Consider the following 22,201-nt stretch of genomic DNA (forward strand, 5'->3'; position numbering starts at 1 on the left):
AAATGCTTCTACTTTTGTTTTAACGTAAACAAAACAAAGCAAACGTTGCCACCGGCGGAAAAGAAATACAGTCAAAATTTGGGAGCCACGTAAGAGAATTATCTATAATAGAAGATTATTATGGGAATTATATTATTATTATGGAACCACATTGCGTAACATGCAGTGTGAATTTTGGAAAATTATGAAATATGAGAATTAAAAAGCAAAGTAAAAAGTATGGAAATCACAGAGAAAGAAACAGCAGATTTTTTTCGTTTTCTTGTTTGAAAAATATTACTGATGAGTTTACAAAAAAAAAAGCATTTTTTTAATATAATACATAAATCAATGTTTTATTATGAATGACAAATTATATTCAATCCAATAATATACAATTAGAATAAACATCAGTATACGGAATACTGAAAAATAATCCTTAAGCTTAAAATGATAGCCAGTGTAATAAATACCGGGCAATCGACAACACATTTCCACCGGGTAATTATCCCAGTTATTCCGTCCAGGCTAACGTGATTATCATTTATAACGGGATCAAATGGGTGATACAATGGTGATTATTAAAATTAAATACTTTTCTTATTAAAGGAGACAAAATAAATTATGAACTTACAGGTTGTACCACGATTTTACTTTCAATTGATACTAATGAATCTTAATCACACTAATTATAAAAATGAAATATTTATATTTTATATTTTACTGGCTAATTCTTGACATTGTACGTATTGCATAGATAATTTAAGAAATAATTAATCATTTTCATACTTTGCTGGACGATTTTTTGTATTGTATATTGTATACCAAGCCGAATTTTTAACTTTGTTAGTAACATATTAATATTATTTGATTATGTCAAGAAAATATCGAAAGATTAAACTTACCTCATCTTTTGTTAATTTTCCAGATAGAATCGGTATTATAAATCCAGATAAGCTAGCAATTGTGCTTACCAATCCAAAAAGAGGACCTAAACATGCGTATAATGTATTTATAAATGCATATTTTGATGTTCCTTGATTACAAATATTAATATATGTTTAAAAAATCCATTTTAATTCATTGTAAAGTACATGGTATATTCTTATAAAATATTTTCCTCAATGTACAACTTTTTTTATAGAATAATAATACAAGGGAGAGAAGCTTTTTTTACAGTTTTCTCTTTTCAGTAGGTTGTTTTTAAATTTTTTTTCTCAACAAAAATAATTGAAAGCGCGTGTGTTACATGCATTAAAATGTAATATTTTTCTTCGTAATACAATCCAGAGTAGTTCACACATCCACTATCATTTGATTTTAAATTCAAATTAACAAATATTTTCTCTCAAAACGTCATATTTATCTTTCCTTTTACGCTTAGAGAGTAATAATTTTAGTTCTGCAAACAAAATGCATTCCGCTTTCATTAACAACGACAAAATAATAGTTTTGTTACATAAATAATGTAAAACGGAAAGCTGTGTAACATGGTCTTAGTTTTTCGTGGAGATAGAGGTTTATAAAGTAAGTGATGCACTCTACGGTTTTCATTATTCAAGTGGTTATCATGTGGTTCATGTGGTTATGTAATTTAATTTTTCTTTCTTGTCCATTTGAAAAACATAATTTTAAAATTTTTTCACTTAATTCTTTTCTTCTCTTTTTTGTTTTGTGTCTGTTATTTTGTTTATGTTTAAAAGTGATCGGAATTTTGATTGGTAGTACGTTTTGTTTGTATAGTCATCAAACACACGGTACTCGTTATAATTTGAGCACTATGAGTAATTGTAAAATAGTCAGAATTCTAATTGATAGCGCATTCACGATGAATTTCATTGACAATAATATACCGCGGAAACATATGTTTTCATAGGTTAGGAATGAGGAAAACTGAAATGTTCAAAGTCACGGAGCTCCAGTGGAGGATTGCATGTTCCAGCTCAGTGGTTACTACTTACGGCCTGCAGGTCGCGTCTGGCCCGCGAAGCCTTTTCTGTGGCCCGCGAACTGAAATATATTAGTTGTCATATTTTCGCGGACAATTTTCGTAAAAAATCAGTATAGGTTTAAAATACTTTTCTTACGTTAAAAAAAAGACCTAATTTCTCCGTTTCTAAGAAATTTAGCAAAACAACGATGCAAAATAATTTATTTCTCAGGTTTTGCATTCAAGAAAATACTTATTCAAATACAAAAATAATCGTGTTACAAAATAATACCTTTGTTTTGTACAACTTGATAAAAATCTGACTGCAATATTTAATGTTCCTTCAAACATAAAAGAGTCCTATATAAAATTTTGATAAAGTTGCGGCCCGCCATTAGCTGGTGTTTTTAATTGCAGCGCCGGGCGTCATGTAAGTTGGATAACATTGAGCTAGTCGGATAATGGTCAAAATTCTGTTTGAAGGATATACACATGACAGCAAATTAACTAAAATGTAGTTAGTTCTTATTTAAAAAAAATAACTATACCTCGAGGTAGATAGTAACCAAATATTATAACCTAAGTACCTTATAGTCAATTTCTTTAACCGAATTCTTTCTTCTTCCTTTAAATGCATTTTGTTTTCATTAACTTAATTTCCTTATTTCTAGATAACTGCAGATTTCTCGAAAAATTGAGAAGGGTCGGTTTGACCTATCAGTTCAGTTTGCTTTGCAATCCCTTACACGATTGAATCAATTGTTCTTTTATGAATTGTTAAATCGAATATGTTTCCGGTATACTTACCACAATATGTTGGCGTCATGTCAACAGCAACTATCAAACATCCTCCAAAAGTAAAACCTGCTGATGCAGTAGAGAGGATAAGAAAGAATTCATTCCAAAGAATATCACATCCTGACAAATATATACCGCCGAGTCCAAAAACAAACAATATCACAGCTAAAAGTGAAAAGGAAAATGAAAACAATAATTAAAATTCTTGAGATAGTAATTATAATACATCCACGAATATTTTTAATCCAGAATCTGTACTACCAATCAACACTAGCAGTTGAACCTGGGCCACCTGAGTGGTAGGCGAGTGCTTCGTCCTCTGAGTTATTGTAACTTTAGTGACTCAGGAGGGAAAAAAAATATTAAACTGTTTTTATCTTAAAAATCTTACTTATTGAAATAATATTTAAGTGTAAGAAAGAATAAAACTGTAGTGAAAGAACAAAAGTTTATATCTAAAGAAATAAAATAATCAGGTTTCGATTTGAGAATAAAATCGAAACGCAATCGTTTCGATCGATTATCGAGTCTATGGTTTATCGATTTGAGAATAAAACCTAAACGCAATTTTATTTATACAATGTTCAAAACCATAAAATAATCGTTGAAAAAACGAGAGCGGGTATGGAAAATACTCGTAAAATAGTTGGAAAGGAAAAAAAAAGGTTGAGTTCACGTATGATAAGCAAAATTGCATGGCAATAACTAGCATTTTAGCTGACTGTCTTAATCCGCTGATGATGAAAAATGGAGAATAATAATTTTGTCAACAAAGCAGGATTAAAACGTCAATTTCAAATATGCGGGGGAAATCTGTCAATAGAACGGGAATTTTTCAAACATAGTGCATGAGTAACGGATTAAAACAGAAAAAAATATGCTCTCTCTCTCTGTATTAGGATTAGAGCATTTTTTTAGCATGTTTCTTAATAAAAATTCTAAATTTGTAAAATGGTCAGAACATTGAAGTTAATTTTATATATTTTTATAAAATGTATTACTATTTATAACTTACCAAACGAATTGCATCCTTTTCTAGCTATATTTATTTTAGAAGTATCATTTTTATTTATCCAGTAAGAAAACAGACAGACTGTGACGCCTGCAACAAGTTGTGCAAAATGAGGTCCTGATGTTAGCAATCCATTCTGTAAAAGTTAATAATTTATGTTTAACTCAATAGTCAATAATATTGGGGAACTCTGTACTGAATGAGTCACCTAGATGAAAATATAAATTAAAAACACAAAGGGTTGATTAAAAGATCTGCAAGTGTTTCTATGAGCACATTGCACAATGATATTTGAATGAAGCAAGATTTTCAAAAAAAATGTAAGAATACCATGATACAATTGAATAAAAATACAATAATATCTCAAGGAATGAAAAGAAAATAATTTTGTACTCAAAAACGAAAAATTATGTCTTTTACTTTCAAAGTAGGGTGTTAAATACAGATAGCTATAATACAGAAAAAAATATGCTTATCTGACTTTCAATTTGTTTTAAGTGACTAATAAAGGTTTAACTACAGTTTTTCGTAAGTGCGAAATGGGCTACAGGTAGCGTAGAGCAGAACCTCGTGCAACACTTCGCATGCTTTCCCCATTAGCGTCTACAAACACGGCCCTCACTTACTCTGAATAATTTTCTATCCGCAAATCTTAAGTTAATAAAGCTTGGCTTGTCCCACCTGATCACAATTGGTATCCCCGCAAGCGTCCTGGAGGAGCACTTGACCTCCAGGGTACACGTGCCGACCAAACCACTACCTGTAGATTTGTCAGCGGGCATACTAAGAGCCTCACTTTCAGTGGACAAATTAAACTTTTTCCAACTTGTAAAAAGTGCAAATCCAGCAAGGCTAGTCCTCACCATCTACTTGATTGCCTGGATTTCATCATGGAAAAGGTTCTTGAGAGACCTCTCCTTTTCCTCGATTTTTTGAAGACTCAATGCCTCATGGATCTGGTATAGCTCCGCTATCCCAGCTGGGATTGGAAACAACAGAGATAAGTACGTTAATTTCTGCCTTGATTTTCAAATAGATTAAAAACTTTTAAGTTAGGAAACTATACAGAACTTAAAACTACATTGAACACAGTTCAAAAAGAAAGCATCGTAGAAATTTTAAAAAAATATTTGTGACAGTTAAATACGAAAAATATTACGAAAGGGGAAAATACCGTAGTTCATTCCTATACAACTGAAAAGAGAAGGAGAGGGAGAGGGGGAGGGTCAAGACATTGAACCGGTCTTCTTCCAAAATGGCGTATTCGAGCTTTGAGATCGTGAATTCACAAAATTCACATAGGCTCAGCACCATTCACCTGGTGAATTATTCAGAACAAAATGATAAACTGTTTAAATAAGGAGAAAACGGAAAAGCAGATGTTTTCGTGAAGAAAACATTCAAACAATTTTTTAACAATTACAATTGAGGTCAGGAACAATAAAATATAGAATAGTGATTTAATCAACAACAAAAATGCTGAGAAATTTTAAATATAAATGTTACGATAATTTTTTTTCTTCTTGAAACCCAATTAATTTTTTTTACCTCTCTTGTAGGTATCTTGAGAATAGTGTCCATATATAATGGATGGACAGTCAAATAGTAAAAATCCATCTAGTTTTGTCCAACCAATGCTAATATTAAAGAGTAAGTTGATATTGAAATTGATTGAATCCCAATTTAAAAATGTTTATTGAGATTGTAAGTTGAAATTTAATTTGATTGAATCCCAATTTAAATTTTTTTAGCATCTTTTATACGCATCTTCAGAATAGAACAGTCTATTGGAAAAAATTCATCCAGTTCTGTCCAGGCAATGCTAGTATTAAAGAATAAGTTGATATTGAGGTTGATTGAATCCCAATTTAAAAATGTTTATTGAGAAGTAAGTTGAAATTTAATTTGATCGAATCCCAATTTAACTTTTTTTGCCTCTTTTATACGTATCTTGAGAATAGTGTCCATATCTAATGGATGGAACAGTTAAATGGTAAAAATTCATTCAGCTCTGTCCAAGCAATGCTAGTCTTAAAGAATAAGTTGATATTGAAGTTGATTGAAACCCAATTTAAAAATGTTTATTGAGATTGTAAGTTGAAATTTAATGTGATTGAATCCCAATTTAAATTTTCTTTACCTCTTTTATAAGTATCTTGAGAATAGTGTCCATACATAATGAATGGACAGTTAAATGGTAAAAATTCATCCAGTTCTGTCCAAGCGATGCTATTATTAAAGAGTAAGTTGAGATTTTAGTTCATTGAATCCCAATTCAAAAATATTTTTACCTCTTTTATAGGTATCTTAAGAATAGTGTCCATGTATAATGGATGGACCGACAAAAAGTAAAAACTCATCCAATTCTGTCCAAACAATGCTAATATTAAAGAGTAAGTTGAGACTGAAGCCATAATCTCACCCCATGGTGTAGGAGGACGCTGTTTGAAAAAAGTAAATAGAAAATATAACTAATTAATTACCACAACATATTTGAAACATAATCTTAACTTTAAATCATCATACACTTTTACTTAGTCCAAGAGAATAAACGTTAAAAGATTAAAACGTAATTTCAATGAAAAAGAACATACAATTACTTTCAATTTGTTTAAACTTTCCTAAAATGAAAAAGAAATAGGTGTGTGAATTTAAAATGATAGAATTTTTACTATTAACGAATAGGCTTTAAATTATTTGTGTTAAGAAAAACATGAAAGGAAAATAAAACATATTTGAGAGTTTTAATGGCTGTAAAGTTTTGATTCATAAGCGTAAAAATGTTAAAAGAATACGTAATATTGAAAAAAATATTATCATAAGAAGTTTCTAGCAAAATAATATATTATTTTGAAAGTATTTAGTCATAATTAAGATGATTAGAATGTATTTGCAAACTTACTTTTACTGTATCCATTGAGTTTATATTTTCTAAGATATACTTCAGCTCATTGTCTGATATGTTAGGATCATCAGTTGGTTTTTCAACATAAAATATCATAATAAAAATGCTTATAAAAATTCCAAAAAAACCTGAAAAAAATATGCGTAAATAACTATGTTAATTTGTGTTTATGAACCTATGCCATGAACTATGCTTACTAATAATGAAGAAAAAGCTTACTAACTTTTACTCGCCAAAAAAACTGGTTTAACGTGGTTAACGTGGCCTTTAATTATAATACGGTGAAAATTTGCTGCAACTTCAATAAAGTGATAAATGAACCGTACTTACGTTAAAGTTGAACCATAAGATCATGAAATTAAACTTAAAAAATTAATATGCATGATAATATGTCTCAATTTAATACAGTATCATTGTTGCGTTGAACCATATTTTCAGTCGGAACAAACTAAAAATGTTCTCAGTGTAGCAATTCTACAGTGATCTCACAATATCTGAGTATGAATAATGAGAGAGAAAAAAGAATGCATAACTGTCGATTGTCTGTTAATAAATATTTGGCGCTGTCAATCATTCAGTATTTAGACATAATTGTTTCAAAGAATTTACCTTTCAAGATTAATAAATGATTTTTCACAATGTTCCGTCCATGAATATTGAACACAAATCATTAAAATTTTTTAAATTATTAAAATAATAATTATAAAAAGTGTTTTCAAAAACATCGAGATCGTCCTCTCACTTTATGCAATCATTTATATGTTCTATAAATCACAATATTTTAAAGACACTTTTCTATCATTTTTTTGCAAGTACAAAATATTATTTGAATTATAATTTATACTATACCGAATGCCTAAAATTAAAACTTATCGAATGAAAAAAAACAACTGGCTCATTTAAAAGTTAGAATTTTGCTGGAATTAAATACATAACAAGCAATTTCTGCTTAGTTTATCTGCGTTATATTTTTATATCAATCAAAATTTTCCAGAGCAATTCGTAAGCACGGAAATTAAATTAAATATGGATTAATCAAAATACGTGTACCAAAAATGTAGAAAACCAAAGGCCAACCACCATCAAGCTCTAAAGCACACACTGGGCCAGATATTGCACTCCCTAGAAAAGCTCCCAAAGGATAACCTGATAAGACGAATGCAGAAAGGAATCCTTTCTCAGGTTTCGGGAACCATCGAGCTGATAGAAGTGCCTGAGCAGCAAGAGGTAGACCCTGGAATTTTTCACTATAATCATTATTACAAGATTAATACACATGGTGTTCTGTAATCATATGTTCTGATAAGCCTAGCATTCAGACACACGGTGTTCTGATAAGCCTAGCATTCAGACACACGGTATTCTGATAAGCCTAGCATTCAGACACGTGTTCTGTAGTCATATGTTCTGATAAGCCTAGCATTCAGACACATGGTGTCCTGTAGTCATGTGTTCTGATAAGCATGGCATTCAGACATATAGTATTCTATATATATGGTATCTTGTAATCACCACACGAAATAAGATTTTTCAGATTCCTTGACACTTAATATAAAGTGAAAAAAAAATAATCGGGGTATAATAATTTTGATTCTTTCTGATTAAATATTCAGATGCGACCACTAATATATTCTTTATTCCACTTTTAATGCGTAGAACATATTTTAAAATATTAGGAGGCTTCGCCCCCTGCTCGCTGGCGCTCGCCAAACCCCCGGAACTGCTTTCGCAGTTCATTTCGGATTGCTTCGCTATCCAATGCTCGCTCATTGCATACGTTCTTAACGTCCAGCTTTAGTATACTTTTTTGAATACTGAAGTTCCGAAAACTTTTCACTGTAGAAAATTCTAAACCTGTACATTTCAATATTAATTTGAAATTGCAAGCAGTTCACATATTTTTCTTAATCACACTATTCTAAATTTCAGTTGTTGAGAAAAGTAACTGTTGTAAGTTTTGTTTCAAAGTCTTTCCCACCAGAGTGTTAAAACCATGTGTTGTAAAACAATATGAAATAGTAGTCTGAATAGTAGAGAGAGAGAGAGAATTTCTTTAAAAACACAATTGTTAATTTGGGCATTTGGGGATACAACACTTATAGAATTTAAGGATTTGTTACGTCAAGCGCTCAGGTATCTTAATTTTGATCTAGTTGCGCTTCTATGTCATTTTGATTTATGTTACTAAGTTAACTTTCAAAAAATTCTATGGCTGGCAACAGCATTTTTATTTTTTAAGTTGTTTATTTTTATTTCTTTTAGAATTCGTTCGTTTTTTAGCGAAATGTTTTTTAACCTAACAGAATTCTTTACCGACTGTTTTCTCTATAAATGAAGAAAATAAAGTAAATATTTAAGTGTTGTGAAAAGAATCCTATTTAGTTGTACAAAGTACTTCAGCCAAAATTTGGGAGCCACGTAAGAGAATTATATATATTAGATTACATTAACGCTGTTTTTCGAAGCTCTGTCGCCAAAGAAAATAATAAAGCCATAGTTTAAGTGCGTTATACTCGAAGCAATGCCATTATTTTTTAACGATACATATTATCTTAACGTGAAGAATTATCTGGGCCTTAGACCTGACAAATAGTTTAAATATTTAAAACTGTATCAAACTTCTTTTAAAAACTCGCCAATTTGGCATATTTTTTATCTAGATGAAAATTATCAGAATCGCTGCCTTATTTTCAGTTTTTGCAAATTTTAATGAGCTCAAGTAATGCTGAATTGGAGTAAGTTTTTAAATGTTAAAAAATTAGACCACAAACAATTTTCATTTTCATAAAATTGTGACTTTTGTCCATACAGACGTTTTGCGCCAATTTCAAAATGAGTGTGGACAGAGCTGGCTTTAGATAGGCTAAACTTGACCTTCCAGTCATGAGTAACAGTTATAAACTCACAGCAGATATAAAAATAGCATATTATTTGCAAAAAGTATCACTTCATTTTACTACGGAAATTTCGAAAAACTGCCTTAATTGTATTCAAGGAACATATTTTGGAGTACTGTTCAATGCAGACAGAACTTATTTTGAAGCAGAAATTTTACAGTTGGGAGAGTAAGAATTATAGTACATGGGAAACCAGTAACTTAACTTTGGTACCACAATTACGGTTTCGTTTAACCAAAAGTACTGAAAAGGAAGAAAAAAATGACCCCAAAAAATGTTCTGTTAGTAAATAATTTCCCTATGGCATTTGTCCAACACCTCTTAGAAAAGAGCAGGCCTCAGCACGGGTTACTATAAATATCCTTTAGTAGTCCAAACGTAATGACATATTTCGTATTTTCAACCACTGCGCAGCTTAGTACCCTGAACGTAATGACATCTTTCTTATTTTTCATCTACTGCGCAGTTAACTTCGTCACATCGGACTACTAAATTGATCCATGCTGAGTCCTTCCTACTTCTAGGAGGTGTTGATTTGTCAGACAAAAAACACCGAAGTAGTACAAAAAGAAACTCCTTGTCACGAAACTTCATTATTTATGGAGAATGTGTCATTACTGTCAAAATTCAGAATGGAGATTGGTAAGAAATCGATGAAGTTTGAGACTTTGTTGCCGTCTTATGCCACTTGCCAATACCAGCAAGCGTCAGGGCAGAAGGTGGACGCTTCTTGTTTTCCAGTGGTGTCATCTGTGGTCAAGAATTTAACTTTTTCCACATACATACATCACAGCCCGTTTAATAAGGAGGACTCATTCACATGTCACTCATCCCTTCACACATCGTAACTTTAACCTGAAACAGAGAACAATCAATCTCCGATCCAGTACCTCCAGGAGTTGATTTGTTTTGGAAACTTGGAGGATGTTGTAACCACGACGAATTAGGGAGTCACTCTTTTATACACGTGAGCCTTTAGCCGACGGATTTCAAGCTCTCGACCTCCCGGACAGTGGCCGAACGCCTTATCAACCAGGCTATCCCAGCCTTTTGAGATCTTAGCTAAGCTGAGTGAAAGGAAGAGTGTTACCAAATCCAATCGTCAAAACAAATTAATAGTTACTTAATTAGTCACATGAAATTACGTAATTTTTTACAAGTTAAATTACTTGGGCATTATCCAATATTTATTAGTTACGACCGAAGCAAGTAAATATTTTTGGAAATAAGAATTTTCGGTTCGGCAAAACTGTGGAACTTTAAGTTTCATTTACGACGAGCAAGAACCTGCAAAAAAACAACTAAATTGGCCAAAATGGTTTTGTAGAAGAAAAAAAATTTCTTACAAAAGAAGAAAATATATATATATATTCCTTCAAAAGCTTGGAATAATGTTCAGTTCATATAATGACTTATAAAGAAAAATACACAAAGACGATTTTCAAAAACACCCTAAACCACTAACTTTATTTGGTATATATCCGCTTTGATGGCCATAAAAAAGTACGAGGTGCTGTTTGACGGAAGTGAAGATCAATTAATTACGCTATTAGGTAACTAACGTAGGTATTCCACATCGGAGTAAAATATAGGTACTGAATAAGTGCCCTAAATTAAAATAATTTGAAATATTTTGATATTTAAATTTAATTCTTGTTTATCGTGAATTTTATGAAAGTAGATCAATTATGTTTTAAGACCAAATTCTTTGTTTGTGAGAGTTTAATTTGCATAAGATAACCTACTTTAGATGTTGTTGCAACTAATAAATGAAATCTGGAATGTGCTTGGTAAATTTTTACCTGCCCCACTCCTTTTATGAGGTGTGCAACAAAAAGCAAATATGGATCTGTTCTAGCTGCAATTGGTGAGAGTAAGTTGCACAACGAACCAATAATTATGTTGATTAATATCATTTTCTTAACACCCAATAGTTCACATAAAAGACCTCCTGGAAACTGCGCGATGCAATATCCAATGTATTGAGAACTTATGATCAGTCCTTGAAGTTCCGCATCCCAAGAAAACTCTGCATTTTCCTAAAAATAATTCACTATCATTGTATTATTTGTGATCCTTTTCAAATATAACAATTAAAACAGTTTTAACTAACTAAATAAAACAAATGTTTGAGTATATTACTCATATGTAAGCACCAAATTACCAATTTTGTGTAATAAATTAAAAAAAATGTGTATAGCATTTTTTAACTTTTTCGAAGCATGTTTTCGAAAATGGCATTGGAGATGTCGCACATCTAACTTAAGAAAATGTTAACGATGTTCTGAAAATATTCTTAGATTTGTCAGATTAGTTTTATAAAAACAAACTAACGTACTTGTACGATGACAATTTCAAATAAATTTTGTGAAATTAAGGTAACAAAAACTGTTCTTATTAAACAGATCGATTAAAGAAAATAATGCAATTTTGTCATACCTAAAACGGAAAACTTAAGGCACATAATTTTCAAGAGATTTTAGAGTAACTTCTATTAAATTTGTAATAAACTTCTATTTCGCTAGTAATAAGAAGTTTATTACGAATGTCAAATGTGATGCTCCATATTTTTTTTTTTTTTTTTTTCGTTTTAGGTGTGACAAAATGAGCATTATTTTCCTTCTGCTAGACCACTTGAAAAACGAAGGCTTTAAAATTTCATTTCATTTTATTGCTAGAACCTGTAGCAACGGGCAGGTTTACCTACACGAACCCTCATTTTCGGCTTTATTTTCCGTCTTCACGGAGTCACCGCTTCGCTGCTCCATATTGATTCTGTTCCATGCAGACACATTTCTCTGATTCTATGGCATTGATATTTTAGAAACAAATTAAATGGAAAGGATAAAAATCGTTCACTGACTCGAAACTTTGTGACTTCCTCTTTATACTCGTCAATATGATTTCACTGAGCCGTGATGGCTCAGGAGATAGAGCGCTCGTCTTCCAATAAGGTGAACCGGGCTCGAATTCCAGCGATGGCTGGTCGATACAAATTCCGCATTCGGCTTGCACTGGCCCCAGTGCTGACGTAAAATATCCTCAGTGGTAGACGGATCATGGATTAGGCTATCGCTATGTAAAAATTAGTATTTTGTAAACTCTGACTTTGGACACTCAAATTTTTATCTTAGCGTTTTTATTTCTATCTAAATTTTTTATATGTTGTTCCCCCAAATGTTTTCAATTGTCCGCCACCCTGTGTTTAATTTTTCACCCATCTTTTGACTTTATATTAAATTTCAAAGAGACATCACTTTCCCATGTTAATGGTGTTCTATTCCCCATAACAAAATGTAAACAATCTCTATGATCGCAAACACAGTTAAGTGCTTTAAATCACGCCATATCCATAATTCTTTAATCAATTAAATTTATAATCGACATTATTCATTTTAATAGCTTTTCCTATTCCATGCTGTTTTTAAGTTAATACCAGAGTCATTGTTTACAAACCTTTATTATATTGATTCTATCATACATTTGCTGTCTTAGTTCATTTTCATTTCTTTTTACATAGATTAGGGCCATTTTATTTATCTCTAAGTGTTTTTTTTCTTTTAATTATGTATTATTATATTATTGTCAATATCGTCTCCGAGTGCTTTATTTTGATTTTTCTTTGCATTTTTACAATGTTTTTTCTCAAATAACAAAGCTCAAGTTAGATTTACATTCTCATATATAGCTTAAGGCCATCCAGCAATATTTTGCATCAGCCTACCAGAAGATTTTGGATATTAACAACCAATGGAATACCCAGGTCAACTCATCAACAGTAGTACTTATTAATACTTCGGTTTGTTTACTCTCACCATTTTTAAGCACTTAGAAATTGTTTGTTAGCATAGCAATGGCCTATCCTCTCTTTATTAGTACATTTGTTGATATAACTTTTCCCGGCGTAGTACCAGTTGTTATCTACTGTTGCATCTTATCTATTTAGCAATAAATTTGATATATAGTTAACTGTCTTAAATTATCATATATGTTTCTAGTTAAATTTTCATTAGGCAACGTTTAGTACTTGTATGCCATCGCCAGTGTATCCATTAATGAATGATCATTCTGCTTCAACCAATCAAGTTTCCTCACTCTGCCTAGCGCCGCCTTCATTGTTTCCTGCATTCTATCAGGTTTTCAGCACATCTAATACGCATTTATCCTCCCACACCTCTTTTCTCTGGCGGTGACATACCTTATCAATGGAGCATCGGTTCTCAATTAACTTCTACTCTAGGTTTTCTCAGGGGCCAGGTTTTGACTCACCATCGCCACTCCTTTTAATTTGTATTTTTACATTAACTAGCGTTTTTAAAGCCCTCTATTTACCCTTTCTGCTTACATATTGACTACCTTCTTTCATGGCTAATTCACAAGTTACAGACAATTTTCAATATCCTGCAAGATCAGCAAGATCCCAACGCAGAGTTACACAAAACTTTCAAAGAGTTGACTATAATATCTCACTCACAGAAACTCCTTCCAGATCAAAAAATTCTCATCGAAAAGATAATAAAACCATACAATGTCCTGATACTAATACATCACCTTCAGTAATCGTTGATCTCACTTCTGTCTATGAACATACTTCTCCGGTAACCAACGACTGCATCATCAGTGATACTCCAACTTCTACCAACAAAAATACCTCCATCATGTCACAGACTAAAACGGATATAGAACGCCTTCTACATATAATAGAGAAAAACATCAACTACAGCAATCATAAGAAAATATTCCTTCCGCAAGAACCACGATCTGCTTGTATCAATGCAATTCAACAAATAAGGAAGATAACTTCGGAACAAGAAACTCATGACTTGATAAATTCTAGAAACTTCCAAACATCTTTGGACAAGAAAATTGACTATATGCGAATAAAACTTGATGACTTTTCATTAAATGTTCACTCCTCAAACCCACTAAATCAAATTGAAGAGAATCTAAAGACCATCAACGCAAGACTCGAAAAATTAGAAAATACCACCTCTATCAATGTTGATGTTCCACGAGTAATAATACCACCAAAACCAATAATAGTAAAACCACAAGAAGACTGCTCCACAACTGATATTGTGGAAAGGCTGATTCAGGAAGAACCTAAACTGCCCGTGAAAAAAGTCTATAGAAGCAGCAAGATGCTAGAACTAAAGTTTCATAACAATCAACATAAGGAAACGGTCCTCTCAACCTTACAAAAGACAGGCATCCAATATCACGACAAAGACGTAAAGTTGTTCTCTCTAATTCTTCTTAACACACCTGTCACATTCACAGAAACTGAGATTATTAACTTGATAAAAATCAATGGCAATTTCAACCCTGCCTATGATATCATCAAACTGACCAAAGAAATCCCACATAAAAGAGATAATTCTAAGAGACACATCATCATAAGAGTCAACAGAAAACTCTCCATCAAGCTTTTGAATCTTAATTATTTCTACGCTGGTCTACAACGTTGCACAATTAAAAAAAGACTGGTTTTATTAAGGTGCAGAAAATGCCAGACAATAGGTCATCACCAAAACACATGTATTGAGTCATACTGTTATTGTGAGAAGTGCGGATACAAAGGTCATAGTATCGAAAATTGCACAGAAAAAGAAGAATTCTGCATAAACTGTCACTCATCCAACCAAGACTCCAATTTAAATCTGGACTGTAATCACAGAGCCTCCTCACCTTCCTGCCCAACTTACTTGCACGATCTAAAAGAGCTACGTCAATCCAATCAAGTCTATACACATCCTTACTAAAAAGACATATATATATATATATATTTGTTTATTAAGATTTCTCTATATCTAGTAATACTTTCATCTCTATTAGTTTTTTTAACGCTATATTTTTTTTCTCTTACTTTCTTATTAATTTATTTTATTCATTTCTTTTTACTAATTTCCCATTTCACATGTATATTTTTTTTTGTCTTATTTCTTCTTAAATTCCACACTTTAAGTAAAAAAAAAATATATACATATTTTTTTTAAATATCATGTTATGTAGGCTGGAGTGGAGCTGGATTAGTGGCCAAGTCTTGGGCTATATGGTTAAGGGTTTTTCATAACCTAGGTACATGCCCAGGGCTTGGAGGAAAGAAAAAAAAAAGTCCCTTTGCAGTCAGACTAACTCTGGGAGTTTTTCGTGATTTTCCTCTCCATGTAACGCAAATGTGGGTTAGGTCCATCAAAAAGTCCTCCATGAAGGCAAATTTCCTTGTCTTCTGGATCGCGCTCAAAATTATTAGGCTACGGAGATGAACATTGGCTGTCGGAGATGAACATTGGTTATGTTAAACGACGGTTATAAAATAAAATATAAAATACGAATTCACTTCTTCATGGTTTGACACTGGCCTTGTTGCCTTCGACAGGATTTACAGTTGCATTTGAGTTGCAATACTAATGTGAAAAGAAAGTAGCAAGAATTTTATTTTAAATGCATTTAAATAATTGTTACGTAATAATCTACATAAATGTTATGTAGATTTGCAAATTGTGATTGATTTTGCATCTACATATATTTATCTAAGTAAAAGTTATTTGTTTTAATATTAAAATCAAACATGGTTATATAACACGTTAGGGGGTATATTTACGTAAAAGGGGTGAAACTCGGAGGGGGTATATAATATGATCTATTCTCAGTATGTCTCTGAAGCACATTTTCATTTTCGAAATAATGTTCACAACATGCAATGTATAAAACATGGAATATATAAAACATGCAATGCTCACAACATGCAATATTCTAACACCTCATTTCATTATTTTTAGTGTCCAGTGTATAAAAGATTATACATTTCGCGTTAGTGCTTTTTTGTCTCAATAAAACGTTTATAAGCATTCCATATTGTCTGGCCAAAATTGGATATCAGTCCCACAAAAATTAAAATTTATTTAAAATAAGATTTAAAATTCCTCCTCGCATAAGTAAGTCAAACTTATTTTATAAAATTACTAGTGGGCTGCTCCCCCTGCTCGCTAACGCTCGCCAACCCCCGAAAATTGCTACGCAATCTTAAATGGTTTGCTTCGCGTACCAAGATCGCTTCGCTCGCTACTAACTTAGGTACATTGCAAATGCACACAATTCTAAGAATTCAAAACAATCATTCAAATCCATATAAAAAAATTACATCTTTTTAGTAAATACTAAGTCATTAAAATAAATTTGAATTCAAATAAATGACATGTAATTCGTTAAACCTATTAGAAATGTGCTATAGTATAATTCGTGATGTAAATAAAAAATCGTCAAATAAATTCGTAATGTATAAATTCGTGAAAAAAAGCGTTTTCGACAAAATACTAAAATAGAGATCTATCGACAATGAAAAATGTTTTCTTATAACGTTTGTTTAACACTATTTTCTTTTAATGTTTGAGTAAATTATCTGTTTATACGTAAATGAAAAAGCATATTAAGACCTCAGTTTTCAGAATTTTTTTTTTCTAAAATAAAAAAGAGGAAAGAAAAAGATTAATAAATTTTTCTATTCCAATCAAATGAAAATGAAAATACAATGTTTGCCGTAATGCTGCCTGCTATTTAAGATTCCACCTGTATCAGTTTCCTTGCAATTTTGTTTCTACCTATACAAGCATAGAGTATGTAAAAAAATATTTAGTATTTTGAATGTGATTATTAAGGATTTAAATTTGTATTTCGGCGAAAATCAAATAAAAGTGAATTATAGTTACATTTTTTGTACCAGTGTCATTTCTTAGGTCAGGACATTCAGTTGTATTCAAACCATTTGAATGATGTTCAGTAACATTCACCATGTCCACTAATGCAAAACTCAAATTTAAACGCTGCGATTGTGATACAACGAGACTGAGAAAAAACAAAAATGCTATGAAGTATCTCCGCTGGTAAATGGCATGACCTGGAAATAAAAGATATCTCAGCTTTCTGGAAATAATATAGTAAAATTTTGGAAATAATATAGTGGATTGTAAAATACTTAAAACTTTTTCCCATTTGCCTGGTGCATTGCAAATTACCGGCAACTTTTGTAAAGAGCCTGATTTTTTAATTAGACCTGGAAAATGCATTTGTGCATTATTTTTGTCTATAAATTCTTTTTTTAATCAAGTTGTAGAGATGCAAAATTTTCTGATGTAGTTTTTAATCAAATAAAATTGGTATTTTCCCACTTAAAAAAAAAAATTAAAATGTTTTTATTTTATTTTATGAATTCTTGCAATTAAAAAGTGTTCTTGCAATTTATTGAAGATGAAGGTTGCTGACATTAAATCGACTTCTTCATTGTCTTCATCATTATATTGTTATTGACAGCAGGTGTTACTTATTGAATGTTTAATGTACATTGAATGTTTTTAAAGAGACATCTTGACCGTTCGGTAAGTCCCATTGAAAGTTCTTATACACGAAGCTACTTATTTTGTACTTTTCTTTGAAATTTACAATGTAAATAGCTTATTAAGAACTGAGACTAACATTGATTTAGTTCTTTCTAATAATATTCACGTTGTTTAGACATAATAACATTGTTTGTATGCTTTTTTAAAAACGGTTTAATGGCCTTATTGCATATCGACTGCTAGAGGTCTTCAATGAGGTACCAGGAGTTGCTATGAATGGGTTGATGGCTCACCCATAAAAGTCATCTGGAAGTTAATAATTTGCAATTGTTTTTTTGATTTGTACAATAAAATGCCGTTGCTATTGTTTTATTGAAAATATAAGGATAATTTAATCTAATATTAGATAAATATCTAATTTTATACCTTATATTTTGGCACCTTATACCATTTCTAACGTATTTTCTTTAGCCTGTATTGATTTCTTATCAGTATTTTATATTTTTTAATTCATGTCCATAACAGTTCAAACATATTACTGAGTCGTATTAAGGTGAAAATGTATTATTCAATTAAACCAGCCATAATATATGGGAGACTTTTGGGGAAAATATAATCCAACTCCATGATTTTGATATTGACATGATTGATTGATATTGACATGATTTGACATGATTGATATAATCCAACTCCACGAGTAATTTAAAGAAACCTATTTATTATAATAAAATGGGAGTAAATTTTGTCTAAGGACGGAGTCTAAAAACAACATAGGTACTAATAGAAAAACAGTACAACAGGGTCAAGAAAAGAAATTAAAAGAAACAGACAATTTAGGGACTTCTAAGAGTTAGTTGTGTTTGTTGAGATTATTTTTTATTTATTTTAAATAATCCGTTGCGAGAATTATAAATTATGTTAGATTTGTTGGTGTGTGTTTGTTGTTTCTAATAAATGTTGTTTGATAAAAACTGTCTCTTAAGTACAGCATCATTCGGTACAGGGTTTTAACCTAAGAAAAAATCAATTCTCTAGGAAAGAATCGTTGGTAAGTTGTTTCCATCGTTCTTAACCTACTTATAAAAACTATGATGGTTTCTGAATAATTCTATATAATGCAGTTAGATAGTTTCGGATTCGAGTCTTTTATATCATCATCTTCATCTACGAAATCATAACCATCATCATCATCTACAAAATCATAATCATCATCATCTACAAATTCGTCATCGTCATCCACAAAATCATCATCATCTACAAAATTTTATTGGTTAACTTGCTCACAAAATAACTTCCAGGTAAATTAGTGTAGCCATTCAAAGGTCATTTAAAAAAAAGTTTAAAAATGATCTAAAGAATGAGCATTTTATAATGAACCATTCCTGTCTCTGGTCCCAGAATGTTAGCAAACTACAAGAAAAAGAGATCCACAATTCTCATAAAATGAAGGGAGAACTATTCTATGATCTAAGTATACATTCTAAAATTCTAAAGGAGAAAATATTGCTCAAAGTACCCCTATAATTAAAAAAAATACATTGTAAAAGCAAAAATTTGATCGTATAATAAAAATATGTTTGCGCTCTAACATAAAGTAATCGGGCATAATTTATTGAAGTCCTTTTTACAGCTTCCTAGGGGTCGACATCCCCTGTTCACTTTTCACTCCAACCTCCTAATTTCTACATAATCTTTTTTTCTCCTTAATGATAAATAGGTTGTCATAGCAAAATTAAAAAAAAAAAAAAATTCCTCCGAAAGATCCCAAAACCTATTTTATTATATTATCACAGATTTGTTTCTTCAAATTTAGTTCCCGATTCTATTTCGATAAATCTTAAACCTAATATATTACTCAATTACAATTGCAACTACATCCAAATTTCTTTTCATATGAAATTTTTGTTGACTATTAAAATAAGTTAAATGTTTTTTAAGCAAGAGATCATTTGGAAATAGAATGAGAAGTTAATTTCCAGCAAGACACTATTTAGTCATAGTATGAAATTATAATTTTGAACAAGAGATTATTTAGCAATAGTGAGAAAAGTTAATTTTGAATTTATCAATTTAAAATTCCCTAATTTATTTGCTTACATTGACTGGGTACTAATAACGTAAATGCAGCCTGGTTAATTTTACTGTTTTACACTTGTAAAACGGCTGTGTATAGTGTTTAGCATAAAATGTTAAGTAATGTAATAATATTATAGAATTGCTTTATTATACAGAAGCGACAATTTCAGTTTGAAATATTTTAATTTGGTAAAATAGTAATGAACCGGAGAATATAAATAAGAAAGGATGATAAATAAACTCTACAGTGAAATGCCGTTAAAAAAAAGAATAAAGAAGTATTTTACAAGTTAGAAATACATTTATAACTTTTATTGATTTCATACTGAAGACAGCGAAAGAAATACGAATTTTCTTTTTTAATTAAGGATCCCATGATGTGATTTTTCAATTAATTAAGATTGTGCCGACAACAACAAAGCGTTTTTTGGCCAGTTTCTTTTCATGGCATGTAAAGACAGAGAGCATGATAAAGACACATTTTTTTAATTTTATACATAGAAAAACAAAGCGAAGGTACTAAAAATATAATTCGTGAAAATTAAATGCCTTGATTAACATTAAATATTAACGTCAATATAAAGTAGACATGCCATTTACGTGATAAATTTTCCATTTTATCTTCCATGTTAATTCTTATAAGCTTTTTGTTCAATTTTAAAAAAACTCTTCATTAAAATAGCATATATTAACTAGGTACTAAGAATGTAAATATAGTTCAGTTAATTTTACTGTTTCACACTTGTAAAACAGCTGTGTATAAAGTTTGGCAATGTGCTTAGCATAAAATGTGGAGTAATGTAATAATATTATAGGATTGCGTTATAATAAACAAACGCCAGTTTTAGTTTTAAATCATTTAATTTGGTTGGCTGGGTGGTGCAGTTGGTTTGTCGTCGCCCTTCTGAGCCCAAGTCTGCGGGTTCGATCCCCGGCAGAGAGACCAAATTTTCAGGATGCAGAAAATCCTCATCGGCCATGTCGTATGATTATGCGGCATGTAAAAGATCCCTGGAGTGCCTTATTGGCTCTTGGCATTTCCGGCAAAATTAAATTACTGGTGCACTTTAGTATCAAATTGAGTCTCGGTGCTGCCATCTAGTGTGGCAAAAACTAGACGACCAAATTAACAAGCCCAACGGTATTTCACCCATTGTGGTGGTCCTGAACGAGTGGATACCACTTCTGGAGAACGCACTAGGTCTGCTCATCGGGAAGACTGATTGTGCAGCTCATTGGAAATAAATAAAAAAAATCAGTTATTTTGGTAAAATAGTAATGAACCGAAGAATATTATTAAGAAAGGATGACAAATAAATGCTACCGTTAAATGCTGTTAAAAAAGAAATAAAGAAGTATTTTACAAAATAAAAAATACAATTATAACTTTTAATAATTGTATACTGACGGCAGCAAAAGAAACAAATTCTTTTCTTTTTGAAGTTATACTTCTTATGCGACTTCCAACAAGGTTGCGTTAAACGTTTAACGCTACATTTTTATTGGCCAGGAAATCACGTGGTAGGATCCAGTTTTCCCTCATTCATTTCCATATTGTTTTGGTTCTCACTAGCATAAAAATAATAAAAGTCATAAAAGTATTCGCGATCGCAACGAACTATAGGGGGCGTTGTTGTATGAGACTAATGCCTGCGATTTCTATATGAACAGTCATTCATTTACTCTAGAGACGTCTTTAATGTAGCGTGTATCATTGCAACGTTCCTTCTTTATCGTGGCTGATTAAATTTAAAAAAGAAAAATGTTTGATATCCTATCTTATGCAAACGAAAACAAAATGGTATCTCTTTTTTTTAAGAAAGGAACATCCAAAACACCTCGGAAAAATATTTGCACATAAACAGAAAAAAATATGTATATTCTTATAAGAGTTAAAACCTAATGCCCGAGAAATAGTTTTACTAAATTTAATGATATAACATGAAAGGCCTATTTAAACTTTACATTCCATAGTTTTAAGAATAATATTACTTCAAAAATAAAAATGAACAAAAAGTATACATAAGCCTCATAATTTTAGGAAATTTACTTTAGTAAAAAACGTTTTTTGACAACAATTTTTATCAAAAAATCTCAAGTTTCAATAAAAATCATTATTTAGGAACTAAAAAACGTAAAATAAAGAATGCTTACGATACAAAGCAAAAAAGAAAAAACCAATTCTAAAAATTCCTTACATTAAAATAAACAACTTTCATGTTTTTTCTTTTTTGATTCATAATCGGACGCAGAAAACCATTCTATAGA

The 22,201-nt window shown here is 31.1% G+C and overlaps 2 protein-coding genes across 4 annotated transcripts in view; one reads left to right on the forward strand and one right to left on the reverse strand.

The window, feature by feature from the left end:
• LOC107448860 (putative inorganic phosphate cotransporter) overlaps positions 1-22,201 on the reverse strand; it is a 30,518-nt gene that overhangs the window by 5,263 nt on the left and 3,054 nt on the right. For 2 of the 3 annotated variants that reach the window (XM_071182354.1, XM_016064214.3), the window contains exons 2-9: positions 17,231-17,418; positions 11,324-11,560; positions 7,675-7,858; positions 6,622-6,752; positions 6,011-6,160; positions 3,723-3,855; positions 2,717-2,872; positions 885-970 (exon numbers count right to left, since the gene is read on the reverse strand). In XM_071182354.1, coding sequence (XP_071038455.1) covers positions 885-970; positions 2,717-2,872; positions 3,723-3,855; positions 6,011-6,160; positions 6,622-6,752; positions 7,675-7,858; positions 11,324-11,560; positions 17,231-17,418 — 1,265 coding nt within the window. The remainder of the gene's footprint in view (positions 1-884; positions 971-2,716; positions 2,873-3,722; positions 3,856-6,010; positions 6,161-6,621; positions 6,753-7,674; positions 7,859-11,323; positions 11,561-17,230; positions 17,419-22,201) is intronic. The other variant, XM_071182355.1, reaches the window with a different exon arrangement.
• LOC139425910 (uncharacterized) lies at positions 12,137-15,263 on the forward strand (the record flags this gene model as incomplete). Its single annotated transcript, XM_071182350.1, is given in 1 exon segment — positions 12,137-15,263. A coding segment is annotated over 1 exon segment (1,378 nt), but the record flags the coding sequence as incomplete, so codon positions are not given.

Source organism: Parasteatoda tepidariorum, chromosome 6 (genome assembly GCF_043381705.1).
Source record: "Parasteatoda tepidariorum isolate YZ-2023 chromosome 6, CAS_Ptep_4.0, whole genome shotgun sequence".
Lineage (NCBI taxonomy): Eukaryota > Metazoa > Arthropoda > Arachnida > Araneae > Theridiidae > Parasteatoda > Parasteatoda tepidariorum.